Source organism: Myxine glutinosa, chromosome 4 (assembly GCF_964187855.1).
Source record: "Myxine glutinosa chromosome 4, kmMyxGlut1.1, whole genome shotgun sequence".
Classification (NCBI taxonomy): Eukaryota; Metazoa; Chordata; class Myxini; order Myxiniformes; family Myxinidae; genus Myxine; species Myxine glutinosa.
This window is the reverse complement of record NC_136264.1, coordinates 162,081,654-162,101,282: the sequence shown is the minus strand read 5'-3', so window position 1 is coordinate 162,101,282 and position 19,629 is coordinate 162,081,654. Positions and strand designations below refer to the sequence as shown.

General features: G+C 40.2%; 1 protein-coding gene across 7 annotated transcripts; it reads right to left on the bottom strand.

The window, feature by feature from the left end:
- Window positions 1-435: 435 nt before the first annotated feature.
- Window positions 436-19,579, bottom strand: LOC137425461 (transcription factor IIIA). 7 transcript variants are annotated; one of them, XR_013623245.1, is made up of 9 exons: window positions 19,300-19,579; window positions 11,940-12,040; window positions 8,022-8,118; window positions 7,818-7,906; window positions 7,609-7,688; window positions 5,317-5,546; window positions 2,140-2,190; window positions 865-2,046; window positions 436-813 (listed from the first exon to the last, which is right to left on the bottom strand). XR_013623245.1 is itself a non-coding variant. In XM_068113928.2 (8 exons), exons 1-8 carry the CDS (start codon window positions 19,459-19,461, stop codon window positions 1,972-1,974), a joined length of 885 nt encoding a protein of 294 aa, XP_067970029.1. In that variant the 5' UTR covers window positions 19,462-19,579; the 3' UTR covers window positions 509-1,971. The 7 variants fall into 7 exon arrangements, 6 of the variants coding, with proteins under 6 accessions (XP_067970029.1, XP_067970028.1, XP_078632810.1 ...); XM_068113928.2 differs by having other exon boundaries at window positions 509-2,046; XM_068113927.2 differs by having other exon boundaries at window positions 509-2,046; window positions 8,022-8,121; window positions 19,300-19,564.
- Between the last annotated feature and the right edge of the window lie 50 nt (window positions 19,580-19,629).

The following is a 19,629-nucleotide window of genomic DNA, read 5'->3' as shown; positions in this document are numbered from 1 at the left end:
TCTAATTACGTCATAATGAAGGTACCGATGACATCATCATGAATATATGTTGTTCCCTATGGGGAGTACTTGACAATGAGCCACGTTTCAATTTTCTCCATGGAGCAGTTTCGGAAATAGAGGTGCAAATTTTTTCGTTCTTTTTCAAGATAGTGCCCGTGCCAAATGACCTATGACGTCATAATTAGCTTTTTTTATCTACAGCGGAGGCGCTCCTGTTGTGAAATTTTATTGGCAAATGGACCAACCGTTACAGAGAAAAGCATACTTACGTTCTTTGTGGACAATCAGACAGACGGCCAAACAAATGGAACCAAATGCAATACCCTGTCCTGTGGCGAGGGTAATAAAAGTCTTGTTTGTCTCCTTTGTCTCCTTTGGAAAGGAGAATTACATGATAACAAACATACAGCAAATAAATGGCAGAACACCAGATTTAAAAAAACAAAAACGTTTTATCAGCATATCTGTATGCTTTTTCCACTTAAATGCAATATTGTACAGAATATCACAATAAGACACCTTTATTAAACACATTATACTTTGCAGTGGGAGCTGGAAAGCATCTCAAAATGCAAAGCCCGTTTGCATCCGCTTTGTACTCGAATTAAATGCGACGAAAACAACAGCTACAAAAATGTAAATTTATTCGTGTTCTCCATATTCTCATTATAAGGGTTTGATGAAAAATTATGACAAAAACTCAAATGGAAAATAAAGAAACACCCAGCTGTCTCGTGCTGCACAGTGGACGGGCTAATAAGGCCTATTTGTACTGACTGTTCTTCTTCTTTAACAGCCAACATTATCCCACTGACACACACACACACACACACACACACACACACACACACACACACACACACACACACACACACACACACACACACACAAAATCCGGCCTCCCACTGTGTGGTGGACAGGCTATAATATAGAAAAGCATGTTGGGAGAGTTCAAAATTGGATGTTCTCTCCAAATATTTAGGTAATATAATGTAAATGATGTCCCACTGCGGCTGTCCCAAATTCTGTACAAGTGACTATTAGGTGGTGTATTTGGTTCATTGTGATGTTAACGCTTGTATACTTATGAATCGATGTGGCACTAATTATTTATTTAACATATGACTGTGTAACGCTTGTTGAGACAAGACGTTATTTGAAAAGTTGGGTAGAGTTAAAAGATGACAAGTTATAATATTGTACTGAGACTTCAAGCTGCATGGAGGGAACGCAAGAGATTCAGAAATTTCTGGTTATTTCCGGAAAAGAATCATCTAGCAATTGTGAGGAGTTTGTAGAGCAGGAGGGAGGGACTTTCACAAAATTTCTCTCTCACCGAGTATATATGTGTCTGTGTATATATATATATATGTGATTTCAATAAAAGAATAGCGAAAAAGTACAGCGAAAAGAACTGAGGAGACAAAGAGCCAGTCACAAGTTACAAGTCACAAGTCACAAGTTGTTACAAGTCACAAGTTGCTTTGCTGTAAACAGTGTATGCTGGAATGCTGTGTTCATAATTTTTTCCTTTGCTTAGGAAATAAGCAAAAGCTTGGAGTGTTCACCTGCCTGCCATTTTGGCATTGATCAATTAAATAATCATCAGGTTTTGTTACAGTAGCATACTGTCGAATAGCATCCTTTGATCAATATTGATTGTTTAATTAAGAACAGCAAAAATTATGAACAGAAAAAAGCATATCAGTGAAATCCTGACCATGGGAAACGAATTATCATTTTTTCAAATGAGCAACTAGGAAATAAAGCAGAAAAGATGCTCAACATTTTAAACAGCAATTATAGAAGTCAAACCTCTGCAAAAAGAAAACAAGACGCTTTTCTAACGGTCAACAGATCGTGCTTAAACTTTTTTTTAACTACGAGAAGTACTTTCATGTTAGGTGGTGGTGGGTTGGGGGGGGGGGGGGGGAGGCGGAAACTTATACAAAACTCAAAATTGCATCTTCAGGCGACAATGTCGTCACCACAATATCCACTTAGTTCCGCTGCCAAGGACAATCTGGGCTTTGGACAGGTCACCTGTGAACACAAACAAAAAAGAGTTTGCTGTAATTCTTACCAAAACAGTAAAATATGGCAATTGCACTACATGATAAAAAGAATGTTGCATACGTTTTTAATTTTGGGTGATCCATGTGTTGATAAATGGTACTGCAGTTTTTGCTGAAAGGCAAGAAACACATATATTACTTTGATAAACTTGTGATTCCAATGCATTAAAAAAGCATTTTTCAAACCCAAGTTCTCATGAGAGAAAACGCAACAATTTCTGTCTAAAAAAACTTTTAAAGTAACACAGAAAGAAGCTACACAAATCAACTTCAATCGGTAAATTGTAATGAAAGGTGAAATAAGGTGGTTTCCTGTCTCCCACTAACAATTTTTACATTTTCCAATTTACTGAAGTTGAAACGCTTTAAAGAGACTTTAAAAAAAGAATAGTGATCTTGTGGAGCATAATGTAAAATTTTCAGAAGCTCTTTAGTTTTGAATGCACTAATAACACATCGCCGTTATGAAACATAAAATTATCGGGTGAACCGAATGTGCTTACTACAGGTGTTCAAACTTTTTCACAATAGCAGGGGTGATGCAAAATGTGAAGGGAGTTGCTGTGTTTTTGTAGCTTTTGAGAAGGTTTGACATAGCCTGGTCAATGGGTAGCAAGCATCATAGATACTTGCATATGTTTTAAAGAAGCTACAGGAGGAAATAGTAGCTTGCAGTAGAAAGAAACCTTACGAGGAGCTGTGTTTAAAGTGGAAATGACAAATTAGACCCAATGCCCATTATTGTGCCAACACAGGGAAATGCGTGCCATCAATTGATCAGAATACTTGAGCAATGTAGTGAATCAGGCAGTTTATGTTAGCAATTTATTGAGTCTTTTCTGTAAAAGGAAGATGGACGTACCTCAGCACAAGATTATGCGAATCGCTAAAATGACAGGGTAAAGCAGAGAAGAATGGTCAAGATGTTCATATACAGACTTGGCATTTAATATGGAATATTTTTTTTGTGGGGGTGAATTTACTTTTCAAGATGTCTTAGAACCAAAAGTTCATTGGAATTATGTTGAAATTATTCTATATTTTGTTAATGTGACCTTTAAAAGAAACAAAAACCACATCTGACATTTCGAAACAAATAAATTGATCCTTGAAAGTGATGTAAACTGATATCGAACTCAATTTGTGGACAGTACTGTGTTAAACTTCTGTGCGTTTTCCAGAAGTATCTCTTTATTTTGCACATTAGTCAATTTTATTTTTTTACAAAAACAAAAGTTAAATTACGACTGGGATTACCGACAGTAAAATTACAGTTCAGTACTTCGTGTAACCCCCACGAGCATTCAGGAGAGCACGTACACGTTGAGGCATGCTGTTCACGAGATTTGCCAAGGTTTGGACAGGAATCGCTTGCCATGCAGTGACAATAGCCTGCTGCAATTCACGCGCAGAGGTCGGCTGCTGGTCCAAGTGGTCGATTTGACGCATTAATTCTGCCCACAAGTTCTCTATCGGATTCATATCCGGGGACATGTCAGGCCACTCCACATGCTCTATACCAGGGTCAGCAAGAAAGTGTTGGATCATGCGAGCATGATGAGGCCGTGCATTGTCATCTTGGAAGACAAAGTTTCCTCAAAAGGCTGCACGAGCAAATGGAAGCAATGTTTCTTCCAGAATGGCCCTGTATTTGAACTGGTTCAGGTTTCCATTCAGAACAACCAGGTCAGTTTTGCCCCCTGCATGAAAAGCAGCCCAAACGGTCACCCCACCACCTCCAGCTTCGACTCTTGGCACTATACAATCTTTGTTGTAGGCTTCATGCACTTGTCTGTGCACTCGGACGCGGCCATCTTGACGATAGACCAGAAATCTAGACTCGTCACTGAAGATCACATGATTCCAGTGTCCTGGCTGCCATTGACGGTGCTCTCTGGCCCACTGAAATCGGCGCTGGCAGTGTTGTCTGGGCAGGCGTGGCTTTCTCAGGGGATGCCTGGCATGATAGCCTGCTTGAACCAGTCGTTGGTTGACTCGCCTTCTGGATACAGGCACATTTGTCAGTTGCTGCCACTCAGCCCTAAGCCGATTAGCTGACTTGGTACGGCCATTGCGGACTAACCGGTGCAGCTGGCGATCATCCCTCCTTGTGGTTCTGCGGGGACGTCCTGGCCTCGGTATTGGAGTAGGGACACCCCTCTGAGCATTTCCTTTCAGGATCTTTGACACCTGACCTTGAGTGATCCCATACTGCCGAGCAATAGCACGCTCTTTCATGCTGTAATTTCGTAAAGCCACCACTCCATGACAAACAGCATTGTCGAGTTGACGGACCGTCTCCAAAGGAAGCGGCAATAACTTTTGGAGACGTGCAGCAGTTGTTTTCCACTAATACAGAATGCAACAACCCTTGTATACCCGACTGTGAAGCCAATCGTCAAATGCACCTGTCCGTACATTTTGCCACGCCACCTGTGATATAATCCTGTTGTTGACTTCTTGCTGTGACAGACAATCAGTGGCATGGTTCTTTTAACAAATAAATCACCAAAGTGTAAAGGAAACTCACCAGATTGATGTACTGAGTTAAGAAAGTAAACCCAAGTCAAGAAAAAATATATATTCCATATTAAATGCCAAGTCTGTAAAATCAAATGGCCAGCGTCCATTCACAACTGCTGTCAAATTGCATGAAGCCGCACCCAATTACCGAATGGTATCCATGTCCATGCAGTTTGTCGATTCGGGTGAAACAAACAAGTCATGCGATTCACAAAACCACTATAACATTCCTCCAATCATTCAGATGGAAGAGAATCACTGCGCAACAATGGAATTGTGCAGCAACATTCAATTTGCACCACTTTTGTTTGCAGTAACACTGCCACATGCAATCATGCATGGTGGAAAAAACTGCTTTACTTGTTATTTCAGAGATTTGAATAAAAGCAATGTCATACCGTACTTGCAAATTTGGTGTGATGCCAATGACATCTGACTGGCTCTGCACGAAAACTCCCCATTAATACTTTTTAAATCCACAATTGAAGTGCTACAATTATTAAATAGATTGAAAATACACTAGAAAAAGGCCTATAGTGTGTAACATGCTTGCATGTTGGGATAGGGATATTCCAACAGTTTGTGGAGGTCGTTTTGCTGGTACAGTAATCCTTTTCCTTAAAATAACCTTTACTTCTGCAATGTTAAGAAACTAAATCTTGAACTGAAACAATGATAACATTTAGCCTTGGGTTATTATGCAAAAGCATCAAACCTTGGACATAAAGGCTTTTCCACATTCCGGAATGTGGCACTGGTAGGGGCTGTTGCCCTTGTGCTGTGCCAGCACGTGGTAGCGTCTCATGCTAGGCGTTGTGTACGAGTGGCCGCACCCTGGTTCGGGGCACACATAACGTGGCCGATCAAGGCTGTGTGTCAATTTGTGTCGCTTGAGCAAATCACTTCTACGGACGCCATAGCCGCATTCTTTGCATATGTATTCCGCTGCCAACACACATCATGCAAACCGACGTTGTCATAGCTATTCAAAGTTAATATTATCCAAAAGCAATTACATATGCAAGCCTATGTTTTCTAATGTATGGCCTTACATCATCCTCTACAATCTTAGCTCCTCACCCCTCCCAAATGTCAGCAGCTTGCACTTATTCATAAAATAATTTACAACTTGGTCAAACACCCAGAGATCAAGTAGAATTGGTCTCCAACTATATCCTCCACCTTCTTTCATGTATTCCTCCACTTGGGAATGGGGACTAGGGAGGGGGGGAGGGGAAGGGTGTGGGGAAAGGAAAACAAAATCACCATGTTTATCCAACACAGTTCTTCCCTGAAGTCCTTCAATGTTGCAGGTCATCACTAACTAGTGTCAACCGCAGTCTTTCTATTAGTAACTTTTCGTTATCTAAATATATCCTATGTTGACTTTCCCACACTATTCTAAAGTTATTATCTTCTAAAGTTAATGTACAAACACTCCCATCTTTGCACATTAGCTCGTCTATGAGCCTTGTCCTCTGGAGTACAAAAAGCTAGGCTAAGCAGCAATTAAAACTGTCCCTTACGCTCAGAGTAATCAGAAAACTCCACTGGGGAGAAGGACAACATCAACAAAGATTTTCAACCGTTTACCAGACATGACAGGGAGATGCAGTTTCTCATTCACATCTGGAAACATTGCTGCTAAGAAGCAATAACTGGTCACGTCTAATAGTTAAAGGTACGAGCCATGATTGAACCCGATAAACAGTTAGGAGATGTTTGTCAGTATCAAAATCAATCACGTAAATTTCACAAGATCATCAAGTGGCAAATCCAGGCAAAACTCAGTCTCTACTTGTCAAACTAATCCATGTATCTATTTCCATTGAGGAGTAAAAAAACATTCGCTAATTCCAGTAAATAAGTAGCAGACTGCCTTAATGGCACAAGAGTATAAAAACATGAGAATAAAATGGTTGAAGTTGTCTGCCGCAAAAGATCACAAAGTACCAACGTTTGGGGCCTTGTCCTTTGTCGGACCTCTTCTGCTCTGACGAAAGGCAAGGCCCAAAACTATTTCAGCACTTGGTGAGGTTTTACTGTGGACAGCTTCAGCCATTCTATTTTCATGGTTTTAGTTATTTCCGTGGTCAGACACTGGACAGAGGTTCAGCCTCTTGAATTTCTCAGTCTCACCATCAGCCATGAACCTCACCTTGGCTGATCGTATTGTAAAGCTGGAGCTGTCCTCCAAAGTCAGCCGAAGACTCGGCATCCTCTATTGTTCCAAGTCAGTCCTTGAAAATCCAGTTTCCTTGTGATATTTTCAACCTCATTAACCCAACCCTCTTCCTTGTAGATTACCATGTTTAATTCCTTCCTCTATTCCTGTTGTCGAGTCTAATTTTGGCTGGTCAAGTGCAGGTTGGCGAGAATGACGAGTCATGGTAATAAAACCCACACGAGCCAGTGGAGGAAACAAACCTTTAACCTAAACCAAATATCAAACTCTGTTATATTACATTACAGTAGCAGGGGCTACCTGGCACTGCCTGGGAGCAAGGTGGGGTGAGAGGGGGGAGGGGAGGGAAGAGGCATCGTGGCACTACCTGGTTGGGCCCGTGAACTTTTCCCAGTGGTGGCTTTGTTACGTGTTGTACATTGAAAAACGATGGAGTTACTGGCCTCATGGTGGTTACCTTTTGCCTATGGGCTGGCAACACTGACCCCACATCCCAATGCACACTTTATAATAACAGCCTTCGGTGGCGTGAAAAGGACACCAAGGCCAACATGTGATTTCCCACATTCTAACGTACCTAGACCCAAAATTTTGGGGCCTCTGGGTGCTATGGTTCGGCCGTGAAAGAATAACGGACAAATGCACATACACACAAACATTTGAATATATATAATCATATTATAGTCAATCTATTACATTATATGTCTATTCTCTATATTATAAAATGCAAAGACAAACGTGGTCGATAACACTCCGACACCGAAATTTGTTTTCAATCTGAAATAAAAGTCCTCAAATGACATCCCAGCCACAATGACTCACGTTCTTCTTGATGAATCTTCTTATGCCTCCTTAGCTGACTTGAAATTGGAAACATTTTGCCACATCCCTCAAAAGAACACCTGAAATAAGAAAGTTATATGATACTTATTGATCACCATCAATCAAGGAGGGATGAAGCATAATGGCATATAGAAGAATTAAAGATCACAGCGAAAGATTGCAGAAAAATATATATATTTATTGCTCACGTAAATGGCATAGTGTTGGTGTGTTCGGAACAATGAACACGCAGCTTTTCCTCCGTTTTAAACCGCTTTGCACAGTTTCCATAGCAACACTGCAAAAATTATAGCATTATAAAAATGATATCACAAGACTCATAATTACAAACACGACTCCAGGGATTACACTTGTACAATACAGGGAGTGCAAATTGTTCTGTCTTGCAGTACCTTGTGAATTTTGGCTTCATTGTCGTGCATGCTTTTAATGTGCCTCAGTAGATTTTTCTGTAGTGTAAAGGCGTTTTTGCAGCCTTCAACAGTACATCTGCTGGAGTAAATAGAAGGTCCAATTACAAACAGTGCTTATGCACTTTTTAAAAAGTTTCACGTTGCTTTTTTCCACTTCAACATTTCTGTAATTCAAAAACCATGATTGCAAGATGGATACAAAACTGATATATAAAGATAAGAAATCAGCTTCTGTGCAGTGCTGGAAACAGTCCAAGTCAATTCTTCAAGAATCCTTCATAGTATTTTTTTTTCTTAGTTGATCAATAAACTCATTCACTTGTTTAACAGCAGCACCCAGGCCAGTTTCAGTGCTGAGCAAGGGCATATAAAGATTTTTGGAAAGCTATCAATTATCAAAATTGTAGGCTTGTCTGCCCCTTCCCCCCCAATCTTTGGAGTACCCTCGTTCTTTGGAGTCTTTGGAGTACCAGGGACAAGTCATGGACATGAAATAACCCTCGTTCCCAGTCTGTGGAGAGATGACTTGCGATTTTCACCTGTACATATGGAATGGTGCAAATGGTTGAAACACTGACCCTTGCCAAAAAAAAAATCACAAGAAACACTAAAATCACATTTCAGGAGAGAAAATGATGCCATACCTGAAAGCAAATCGATCTCGCTCCCAGAGTGTATGCAATCCAGAGGGAGCGGGTAGCGACTAGCTATAGAAGTGGGAACAAGTTCTATGCTGGTGTATGCAGCTGTATTTTTTTTTTAGGTCACAGTGGAACTCGATGTTGGTGGTGATATCATAATGACGTTCAGGTTGGACAATCAAATGGTGTATTATATATCTATCTATCTATATCCAACCCACCTGGGATAATTGATTAGGTGAGAGCTTTTTTTTTCTTTTCTTTTTTTCTTTTTTTTTGTATACAAGATCGAGGCTCGTGAAAGAGCGAACATTAATCACACAGAAAGACAAACCGACACATAAAACATATAACTTCGGGAGCGGTAGACAAGATGGGGAGAGAGGGGGAAGGACAAAAACACAACATTTGAGAGCAGGGACCGAGAGACATGGAGACATCGAGAGATCTGTGAGAGGGAGAGGGCTTTGGGGTGGGGGGGGGGGGGGGCATGGGAAGGGGTGGGAGAGGTATAAAACATATGGACATATAAAACACCTTATAAAACATTTATAAAACATATAAAACACCAGGACTTCCAGGAAAGAAGTTGGAATTTCAAACAAGGTGGATCTGGGGTGAATTAGCGGGGGTAGAAAAGATCAAGGTTTTGGATGGGGGAAGATCAAGGTGTGTGTGTTGCCACTTTTTCTCAGAGAAGGGTGAACGGATCTTTATCAAACTTTCAGAGGTTCTTCAGTGAGTGCCATGAAGTGTTATCGGCCAAAAAAAAAAAAAACTTTTTTGAAGAATTTGGAAAAAAGAAGTTCGATTTTTTTTTTTAATCGCTCTATCGTGCCTCAGCCTTTCTGGCAATGTGGAAGGTAATATTAAATGATCCCCAACCCCATTCCTTAGTGGGTGGAGGGAAGTGTTTTAGGCACCCCCCCCCCCCCCCCCAAAAAAAAATAGAAAATACAAAACCAATTTGATTTCTTCAAAATGCAAACAGGATCAGAACAACACTGGGCAGAGCGCTGATTAACGCTGCTAGTGCTGTATAACAGTGGAGGCACCATGAACTCCCTGTGAAATAAAAGCCACAACAAACCCAGGCTGCACCGATTAGGGGGGAGGTAGGGTGGAGGGAGAAGGGAGTGGGAAGGGTAGGGGGAGGGGGAGGATTGAAGGGGAGGGGGAGGAGGGAAGGGGAGGGGGAGGGGGGAGGGGGAGGGGAGGGGGAGGGGAGGGGAGGGTAGGAGAGGGGGGAGGGGGAGGGGAGGGGGGAGGGGGGAGGGGAGCTGATTGGTTATTCCCTCCATTCACATGAGAGATGTGGGTAGGTCTTTGTTTTTTACATAATAATAATAATAATAATTTTATTGTCATATATATCTAGTTATATATATATATATATATATATATATATATATATATATATATATATATATATATATATATATATATATATAATATAATATAATATAATATAATATATATATATATATATGCGATACACATACAATGAGAAGTACTTTGACAGTGTGTGCTGAAAAAAATTACATTGAAATAGAAATAGATTATAAATGGTTTTCTCTGCAACTGCTTGTCTGATCAATGCGAAATTATAAATATAGGAGGGACTCCCCATGGAGAATACTTTATTGCTAAATCTGACATCATAGGTCACATGGTATGGCAGTCATATTGTATTATTAAAGGGAAAAAATTGGACATTTTGTCCGAAACAGCTCAACAAAACAAATTTCAACTTGATATACATTATCAACTCCCCATGGGGCATATAGGGAGTAAACGATTACGTCATCAGTGAAGTGGTATTCCAACCATAATTTGTTGAATTGGAATCATTATCCATAAGATGTTAAACTTCATATATCTTCATATAAACTTCATATACACATCTGATGTGAGGGAGGAATTACATATATGACGTACATAACTCGTGCCAGGAAACTATGCGATAAAATAGGGTGCATGGATGATACAGGCATATGGGCCACAACATCAGTGGGCCATAATAGTAACGTATTCAGTTAACGATGGTATTTTTGTTCAAAATGAACACGCAAGACAAGACTATGCGCTGTACGAGTGCCGTTCTAGTTTTAATATATCAATATGGTGTGCTTTAGAAAGGTAATGTTGTTTCTCTTTGGAAGTTTCAAAGCAAAATAAATTTCATAACACTCAATTTCTGAGCCGTTTGCCATATTAACATATTTTCCAAATTATAGAGCCAAATTTTTTCTACCCGTCACACGACGATTGCCAGCTGTTTTAAAGACTTGTTTATGCACATCTGCTTGAAACATCTAAAATTCAACATTGTTTTTAAAATTTGTTTATTGAAATTCACCCGAAACAAGGGTGAAAGCTACTCAAGGTTTTTGGGTTGTACAGTATACCACATGGTAATGTATTCGGTAATCAGCACTCACCGACAGTGCATACACCGACAGCACACACCGACTCCAATCAGCCGATGCCAATTACCAAAGAATTGCCGATTACCGATACCAATATCGGCCCAGCATCTGACGTGTTTGTATGTGTGTGTATATATGTGTGTATATATATGTGTGTATATATATATGTGTGTGTATATATATATATATATATATATATATATATATATATATATACTCATATATACTCATATATATATATATATATATATATATATATATATATATATATATATATATATATATACTCATATATAAGAAATGTTGTCACATACTCTTATGAAAGGTACCGTGGAATCTTTAATATCCAAAAGTGAATGCAAGCAAATGGGACAGGTATCTTACATCCCTTTAAATTCAACACCGTACTTAATGGTTTGACATCTTTTCTGTAAAAAACACCAGGATGACAGCTTGTAGTCGAGTCTTATTCCATCAGCAATCAAAACCAGACTTGACAACATTTGAGATGAGCACACTAACAACCGAGACATCCTGCCATAACAAGCAAAATGATTTTCCATGACTTTTTCTAAAAAAATATGTTGATACTTTCCAAGTTTTGAAAACCTAAAACGTTCTAATGTACATACATACAAGAGGACTTTCCAGATTTTTAAGTGTCCATGCTAACCTTGTACGAATATCTTTAACGGTGTTCAAACATGCGAATCTCAATGGTCAGCTATCAAATAAACATCGTTAATAAAATGTTGAAAAAATAAATCAGAAATTAAAGTAGAAACGATAAAATCAGAAAAGGAAAATCATTGTGGTTTATAGCGCACTTGAAAGGTCTTTCCCCGGTGTGGGTTCGTTGATGATCTTGTAAATGGCACCTTCTTACAAATGCTTTTTCACAACCATCAAAAAAGCATACAAATGGAAACTGTGGGGTGAGGGGAGAAACAGCAATACATTTTTCATCATCACATCATCGTCTTCAGTGAATGGAGAGATTTAGATGACGTCACATCACATAAATCTATGTCATCTCGCCAGGCATAAACACTTGTAAAGAAGAACTGGGTTGTCTTGTTTCGTGTTCCAATGGAACGAATAGCTCACGATGCAGGGAACCAAGGTTCGAATCCCATGTATCTGTTCATTCTACCAACATCCTTAACATTCATGTGAAAGTACACTTATGTCTTTGCAGTAAATGTGGTAAATGTATAAGCTCCTCCATATTCCAATATAGCAATGTGAAACACAAATTATAACTACATGGTATTGATAGAATACTTGCCCCATGCAGTCAACTTTGTGAGAGCCAACTCTTCTGTTTTTTTAAGGGTTTTTTTCTTTGATCCAATATGGCTGCCAGACCACATGACATACGACATTATAAATTTACATTCTCCAATAAAATTGTTGCGTCGATCACTCAATAAATTTCAAGCTGATTGGACTAAGCATTGTACTTATCGAGTAATAACGTCATAATTAAGGCACAAATGACGTCATCGTCAATGAGCCGCGTTTCATTTTTTTCTATGGAGCGGTTTTGGAGAAACAGAGGTGCAAAGTTTTTCGAAGATGGCGCCCCGTACCACGTGACCTACGACGTCATAATTATCAATACAAATTGTACAGGAGGAGGAGCTCCTGTGGTGAAAATTTAGTGTCAATTGGACCAACAGTTGCAGAGAAAAAAAATTAATACTGATCGGATCAAGCATTGTACTTGCCGAATTATGATGTCATAATGAGGGTACTGATGACATCACCAACATATCTTATTCCCCATGGGGTGTACTTGACAATGGGCCTTGTTTGGATGTTTCCATTGAGCAGTTTCAGAGATATATAGGGGCAACATTTTTCCAAGATGGCCTCTGTTCCACGTGACCTATGACGTCATAACTATGATTCAACAATTCTACAGGTGGAGGCGCACCTATGATGAAAATTCTGTGTCAATCAGACCAACAGTTGCCGAGGAAATGAATTTTAAAAATGCAGACACGCACGCACGTCACACGTACAGACGCAACCAATCGCTTAACCCTGCTCTTCGCTTCGTGAGCGCAGGGTAACTAGATGGTATTCATAGAATACCTACCCTGCACAGTCAAATTGGTGCGAGTGAACTCTTTTGTTTTTGAAGGTTTTTTTTTTTCTTCGATCCAATATGGCTGCCAGACCACGCGACATAAATTTATTTTCTCTAATATAATTGTTGTGTAGATGACGCTCAATAAATTTCAAAATGATCAGACTAAGCGTTGTCGCTGTCAATTTATGACATCATAATGAAGGCACCAATGACGTTATCATTAACATATCTTATTCCCCATGGGGAGTACTTGACAATGAGCCATGTTTCAATTTTATTCCATGGAGTGGGGTTGGAGATAGAGGGGCAAAAAATGTCGGTTTTTGCAAGATGGCGCCTTTACTGCTGAACTATGACGTCATAATTATCAGTGAAATATTCTACAGGAGGCGCTCCTATGGTGGAAATTGCATCAATCGGTCGAAGAATTGCAGAGAAAAAAAATTCATACTGATCGAATCAAGCGTTGTACTTGCCAAATGATGATGTCATTATTAAGCTACTGATGACATCATCATTAGCATATCTTATTCCCCAAGGGGAGTGCTTGACATTGAGCTATATTTTAATTTTTTCCACGGAGCGGTTTCGGAGATAGAGGTGCAACTTTTTTCAATTTTTCCAAGATGGCGCCTGTACCACGTGACCAATGACGTCATAATTATCATTAGAACAATTCTACAGGAGGAGCCGCTCATATTGTGAAAATTTCGTGTTCATCGGACTAACAGTTGCAGAGGAATTTTTTTTTAATACTGATCGCATCAAGCATTGTACTTGTCGAATTATGACGTCATAATGGAGGCACCTATGACATCATCATTGACATATCTTATTCGCCATGGGGTGTACTTGACAATAGGCTATGTTTAAATTTTTTCCATTAAGCGGTTTGGGAGATATATAGGTGTAACGTTTTTCCAAGATGGCGTCCGTACCATGTAACCTATGACGTCATAATTATCAGCAAAAAAAAATCTACAGGCACAGGCACTCCTCCGGTAAAATTTCATGTCAATCGGACCAACGGTTGCCGAGAAAATGATTTTTTAAAATGCAGACACGGCACACGTATGGCACACAGCACACGTATGGCACACGGCACACGTATGCATTACGATTGCTTAACCCCTCTTTTCGCTTAGCGAGCACAGGGTAATTAATGAAACTAGAAGAGCACTCGGTAGAGCACATACCTCCGCTAGGCTGAACAGTTTACATTTTGGATCCCACCGATAGGCCTTATCTGGATCCAGACCTGAACCAAAATCTAGTCAGAGTGTTCTCGTCACCAAACTAACTCATCCACTGAGCTTTGTTATAACTCGTCCATCACTTTTTGAAATATCGTGCTAGATATCATTTTTGGCCTCATCTCCCAATGGTGAAGAATCACTTTAAAATATTAAAAATTCTAGTATGTATATCCGTATCTTCACCAAAATATAACCAATTCGTCGTTATCACACACCTAACCTGTTCATCAAATTTAATCCAAATCCGTCCACAATTTTTGAGACATCCTGCTCACAGACAGACAAGCAAAGACGGATGAAAACATAACCTCCGTCCACCTTAGATGATGGAGGTAGTAAGTAATAAGTGTGGCCCAATTGTCCAAGATCACTCGGCAGGAGTGGGGACATCGACACGTGTGTGGCCCAATACGTGTGGCCCAATTGACACGGAGTTCAGGGAGATTGGTTGGTGTTGAAAGTGAGATGGCAGTCTTATCAAATAGTTATTTTGCTTCAACATTTACACAAGATCAGTCAGGGAAATTAGCAGTCTATCTCGGAGGTGAAGAAGGAGTTTTCGAGGCGTTCCAGGGATGAGCAAAGAAAGTAAAGCAAGTTAGGAAACCGAAGAGAAGATAAAGTCCTGGGTTGGATAATATTAATAAGCATTCAAAGGCAAGCTTGATGGAGGAGGTGGCAGAGCAGATACATGGGATGTTAGCCGATATCTTTAACAGCTCTTTGGAATCAGGATAGTTGATTGGAGAGTAGCAAATGTAACTATTATATTTAAGAATGGAACCAGGGAAGCAATAGGGAAGTACAGAACTGATAGGTCAACTTCAGTTGTGGCGAGGATGAGAACATTATGAATGAGATGGGTGAATATTTATATTTAAGTTGAAACTAATTAAAGGCAGTCCGTTTTCTAAAGGAATGTCATGCTTCACATTTTTGGGGAGTTCTAGGAAGCAGTTTCTGACTGGGTGAACTCGAGAGTTCATACAACATGATACCCAGTGCAGTGTTCAAGCATAAACTTCAATTGCGATAAAATCATGATTTAAAAGATCGTTAAAAAAAAATCCAGAAGTTTAGCACGATTGAAGCAGTCTTATACACATCATCCTTAAACACTGTAATGACAACTTTTTGTAACACATGGTCTAAGGCTTTATAATGGAGCACGAACACGCACACGCCCATGCGCACGCATGCACGCACACACACACACACACACACACACACACACACACACACACACACACACACACACACACACACACACACACACACAGAGTTTGGGGGAAGTGCTGCATCATTTCCCTGGAAACCCGGTACAAATGACGTCATAAAAATGGCGCTGCGTTTCTCACATCATTCAGTGGGGCATTTCCTCAGGAGCAATTCCCTCGTCTCAATGGATGCCAACCAATGGGGATTGTCCATGCTCCATCCTTTTAAACTAGCCGAAACCCGTGGAACATCCATGGAAGGGAGGATGTGGTGTATGGATAGAGTGTACCATTATCGATGGCATAGGGGAGCGCTCATGGGATCTTCTTCTTCCGTTAAGCTCCAATTTTTTCTCTTTAAGTTAAGTCCAATCAGTCCTCTCTGTTCGAAGTGCTCAGGCCATGCCTTCCCGCTCTCATACTTTTATTTCCGTTCGGTGTAGAAAGAGATTGACATATCGTTCGTCTGTTTTCAGCTTGTTATCTTTAAGCTTCCTTACGTCTCGCCACCTGCTACACCTCTCTGAGTTACGAGGATTTATGCAACGCACCCCGAGTATCGCAACGTCACTCCATTTAACTTTATTAAAATGACGATAAAGACGTTTCCTTATATATCCTAATTTAAAATGTTCAAGGGAATAAAAAGACCATTTGGTTCACACCACTCGACTGTCCAATCAGCGGACGGCTCGCTTCGCCTTCGCCCAGCAGACGCCAATACGATGGCGTCGTAAGATGGCGTCGTATCGGCAGTTAATCGGATGCTTTTGGGCCCCAACGTCGGCTAATTCAGATTTTTCGAGTATGGCTGTACGTGATAAACAAAGAGCGCGGTTCGTAGATCGTAAATCCATGAGTGCCGTGGGCATCGGGTCACTGGGTGCGGCGTAAAAGGGATAACAAAGTCGAGTCCTTACGGTATTATTATATAGATGCTGAACGTCGAGCAAGGAAGCAGCACTTATCATTTTAAAAGTTTTTGGTATGACTTGAACTGGTCCAATCCAGATGGCTGTTTTTAAGAGACACCATCTCCTTACTGGATGGCCGTTGGCTCCCCTCTGGAGCTCATCCACCCAGGTGTTGTTTTTAGTCCTGTCAGTGTGTCACAGTCGCCCTCCCTACAAGCAAAGCCAGTCAGGGCGGTCGGTTTAGTCGACATTGAGTCGCAAGTAGGAGATGAAGGCTTTATTGATCACCATTGAACGCAGCGTTAATCGGCATCTAAACCCGAACCTCTCACATGCCCCACCCTCTCATGGTATATAAATCGATATATTGCATAGTTCTTGGAAGTATTATGAAGGCGATTTGCTTTTTAGTCTTCGAGTATAAAATTCAATTTAAATAAAGGTTTGAAGAGGGTTAAGGCATATAAATAAATTAACTCCAGTTTTACCGCCGTTTTCCCAGTGTCTATTACATCACCCCATCTAACATGTTATGTTACTTATATGTACGTGCCTGTTGTTTGTGTCCATTATGACGTCCTTAAAAACAGCTTTTCTGTTTGGAATGATTTTCTATTTTGTTTGAGTACCAGGCAGGCAGAGAGTAAAAGAATCTCACTCCTCTCTGTGCATGTGCAATTAGGATGAACGGCAAAGTACGGTAAAACGAGAAAGTTGTTAAAAAAAAGTTGAAAGCGTGCGTGCACACAACAGAAAGTTGAAACATTCATGTTCCAATTCGTCTTCAAAATACAACATTGACTTTAAATAAGTTGTTCCTCAATCATTAACTAACGATCATAAACTGATAAGACAGATGGACGGACAGCCATGAACAAATTGCTTAATCCCGCTTTTGATGTGTGGGGTAGATCGGGACCTTCAGAAAGAATTTGCTAAGGAATAGAAGGCTGTGAGAGCTTGTGGAGTGGCTGGTCGAGTCACTAACTGGATTGTGGAGTGGCTGGTCGAGTAACTAACTGGATTGGAAACTAGCTTGGTGATATACACTGTATATACATGTAGTAATATTGTATACATCGTATACACATGTAATGCTATTGTATACATTGTATACACATGTAGTGATATTGTATACATCGTATACACATGGAGTGATATTGTATACATCGTATACACATGTAGTGATATTGTATACATCGTATACACATGGAGTGATATTGTATACATCGTATACACATGTAGTGATATTGTATACATCGTATACACATGTAGTGATTATATACACCGTATACACATGTAGTGATTATATACACCGTATACACATGTAGTGATTATATACACCGTATACACATGTATACACATGTCGTGACTGCATATACTGTATACACATGTAATGATTGTATACACATGTAGTGATTGTATACACATGTAGTGATTGTATACACATGTAGTGATTGTACACACATGTACTGATTGTATACACTGTATACACATGTAGTGATTGGAAACACATGCAGTGATTATATACACACATGTAGTAACTGTATACACTGTACACACATGTAGTGATTTTATACACATGTAGTGATTGTATACACATGTAGTGATTGTATACACATGTAGTGACTGTATACACATGTATGTAGTGACTGTATACACATGTAGTGATTTTATACACATGTAGTGATTGTATACACATGTAGTGATTGTATACACATGTAGTGATTGTATACACATGTAGTGACTGTATACACATGTATGTAGTGACTGTATACACATGTATGTAGTGACTGTATACACATGTATGTAGTGACTGTATACACATGTAGTGATTTTATACACATGTAGTGATTGTATACACATGTAGTGATTGTATACACATGTAGTGATTGTATACACATGTAGTGACTGTATACACATGTATGTAGTGACTGTATACACATGTAGTGATTTTATACACATGTAGTGATTTTATACACGTCGTGATTGTGTGGCTGTAAGAGAGTCGAGTCAAAAGCCGAACATATGCTCAGAATTTGTTCATTCGGGAGAGACAGCTTAGATATATCACTCTTCTCGGGAGAAGACCGACTAGTACTACGCCTGCAATGGACCTTGCTGAACCGTCTACGTACGGGGGTCGGCCGCTTCAAATCATCGCTGAAGATGTGGGGCCTGGCAGACAGCGCCGCGTGCGAGTGCGGCGAGCCTGAGCAGACTGCCGAACAGTGGAACACATAATTACCACCTGCCCCCTATACAGACCACCTTCAGAAGCCGGCCTCTTCGACGTAGGACCAGAGACGAGGGCATGGCTGCACGGCACTGTGCTGGCCATCTGATGATGATACACGAAAGAAGACAGCTTAGAGAGGAATGTGTAAGTGTACCTCGACTCTAGGCCTAGAGCTATGCCTATGCCATCCTGCCAGTGCCAGTGCCAGCCCAATACTCTGCTGGACTCGATGAATGTAGTGTTGATATAGCACAAGCAAAACGGGCCAAATGGCCTCTTCCTACAACAGATTTCTTAGTACAGTACACAATACTGTTATACATTTTCTGATTGAAAAAATTCAACTTACAGATTAAAAAAAAAAACAACCATAAATCTTGATACAGCATCACACAATCAGATGAAAGTGACGTTTTCTAGATTGTTTGGGTTAGGTTTTCGGTTATCCCTCAATAGACAATACCTTGCCGGTGTGCCGACACAGGTGATGCCGAAGACGCCGGGAAGAAGAAAATACTGCCGAACAGCCATCGAATGAGCAAATGTACAGTTTATCATTTACCGCTCTCATTTTGGATTTACTGGCATCAGGATAAGCAATGTCAACATCCCGAACCACACTCATGCCACACTCATCGCACACGCACACAGGAAGAACTTATTACGGATACGACGAAAAAGCTGCCTAAAGAAAGGCCACCAGGCAGAGATATGCGCATGCGCAAAACATCTGTCGTTTCGTTAATTTATCCTCACTTTATTACCGTTGCTGAATATGAATTCTGCTCTTGTT

Bases quoted from the DNA above. Each gene is read 5' to 3' on its own strand.
- LOC137425461 (XM_068113927.2), bottom strand. From the start codon at position 19,461: ATGAGTGTGGTTCGGGATGTTGACATTGCTTATCCTGATGCCAGTAAA. The intron at 12,041-19,299 runs GTATTGTCTATT...CTCACCCCACAG, and splicing joins TGTGTCGGCACACCGGCAAG to TTTCCATTTGTATGCTTTTT. The intron at 2,191-5,316 runs GTTTGATGCTTT...CTTGCCTTTCAG, and splicing joins GAAAAGCCTTTATGTCCAAG to CAAAAACTGCAGTACCATTT.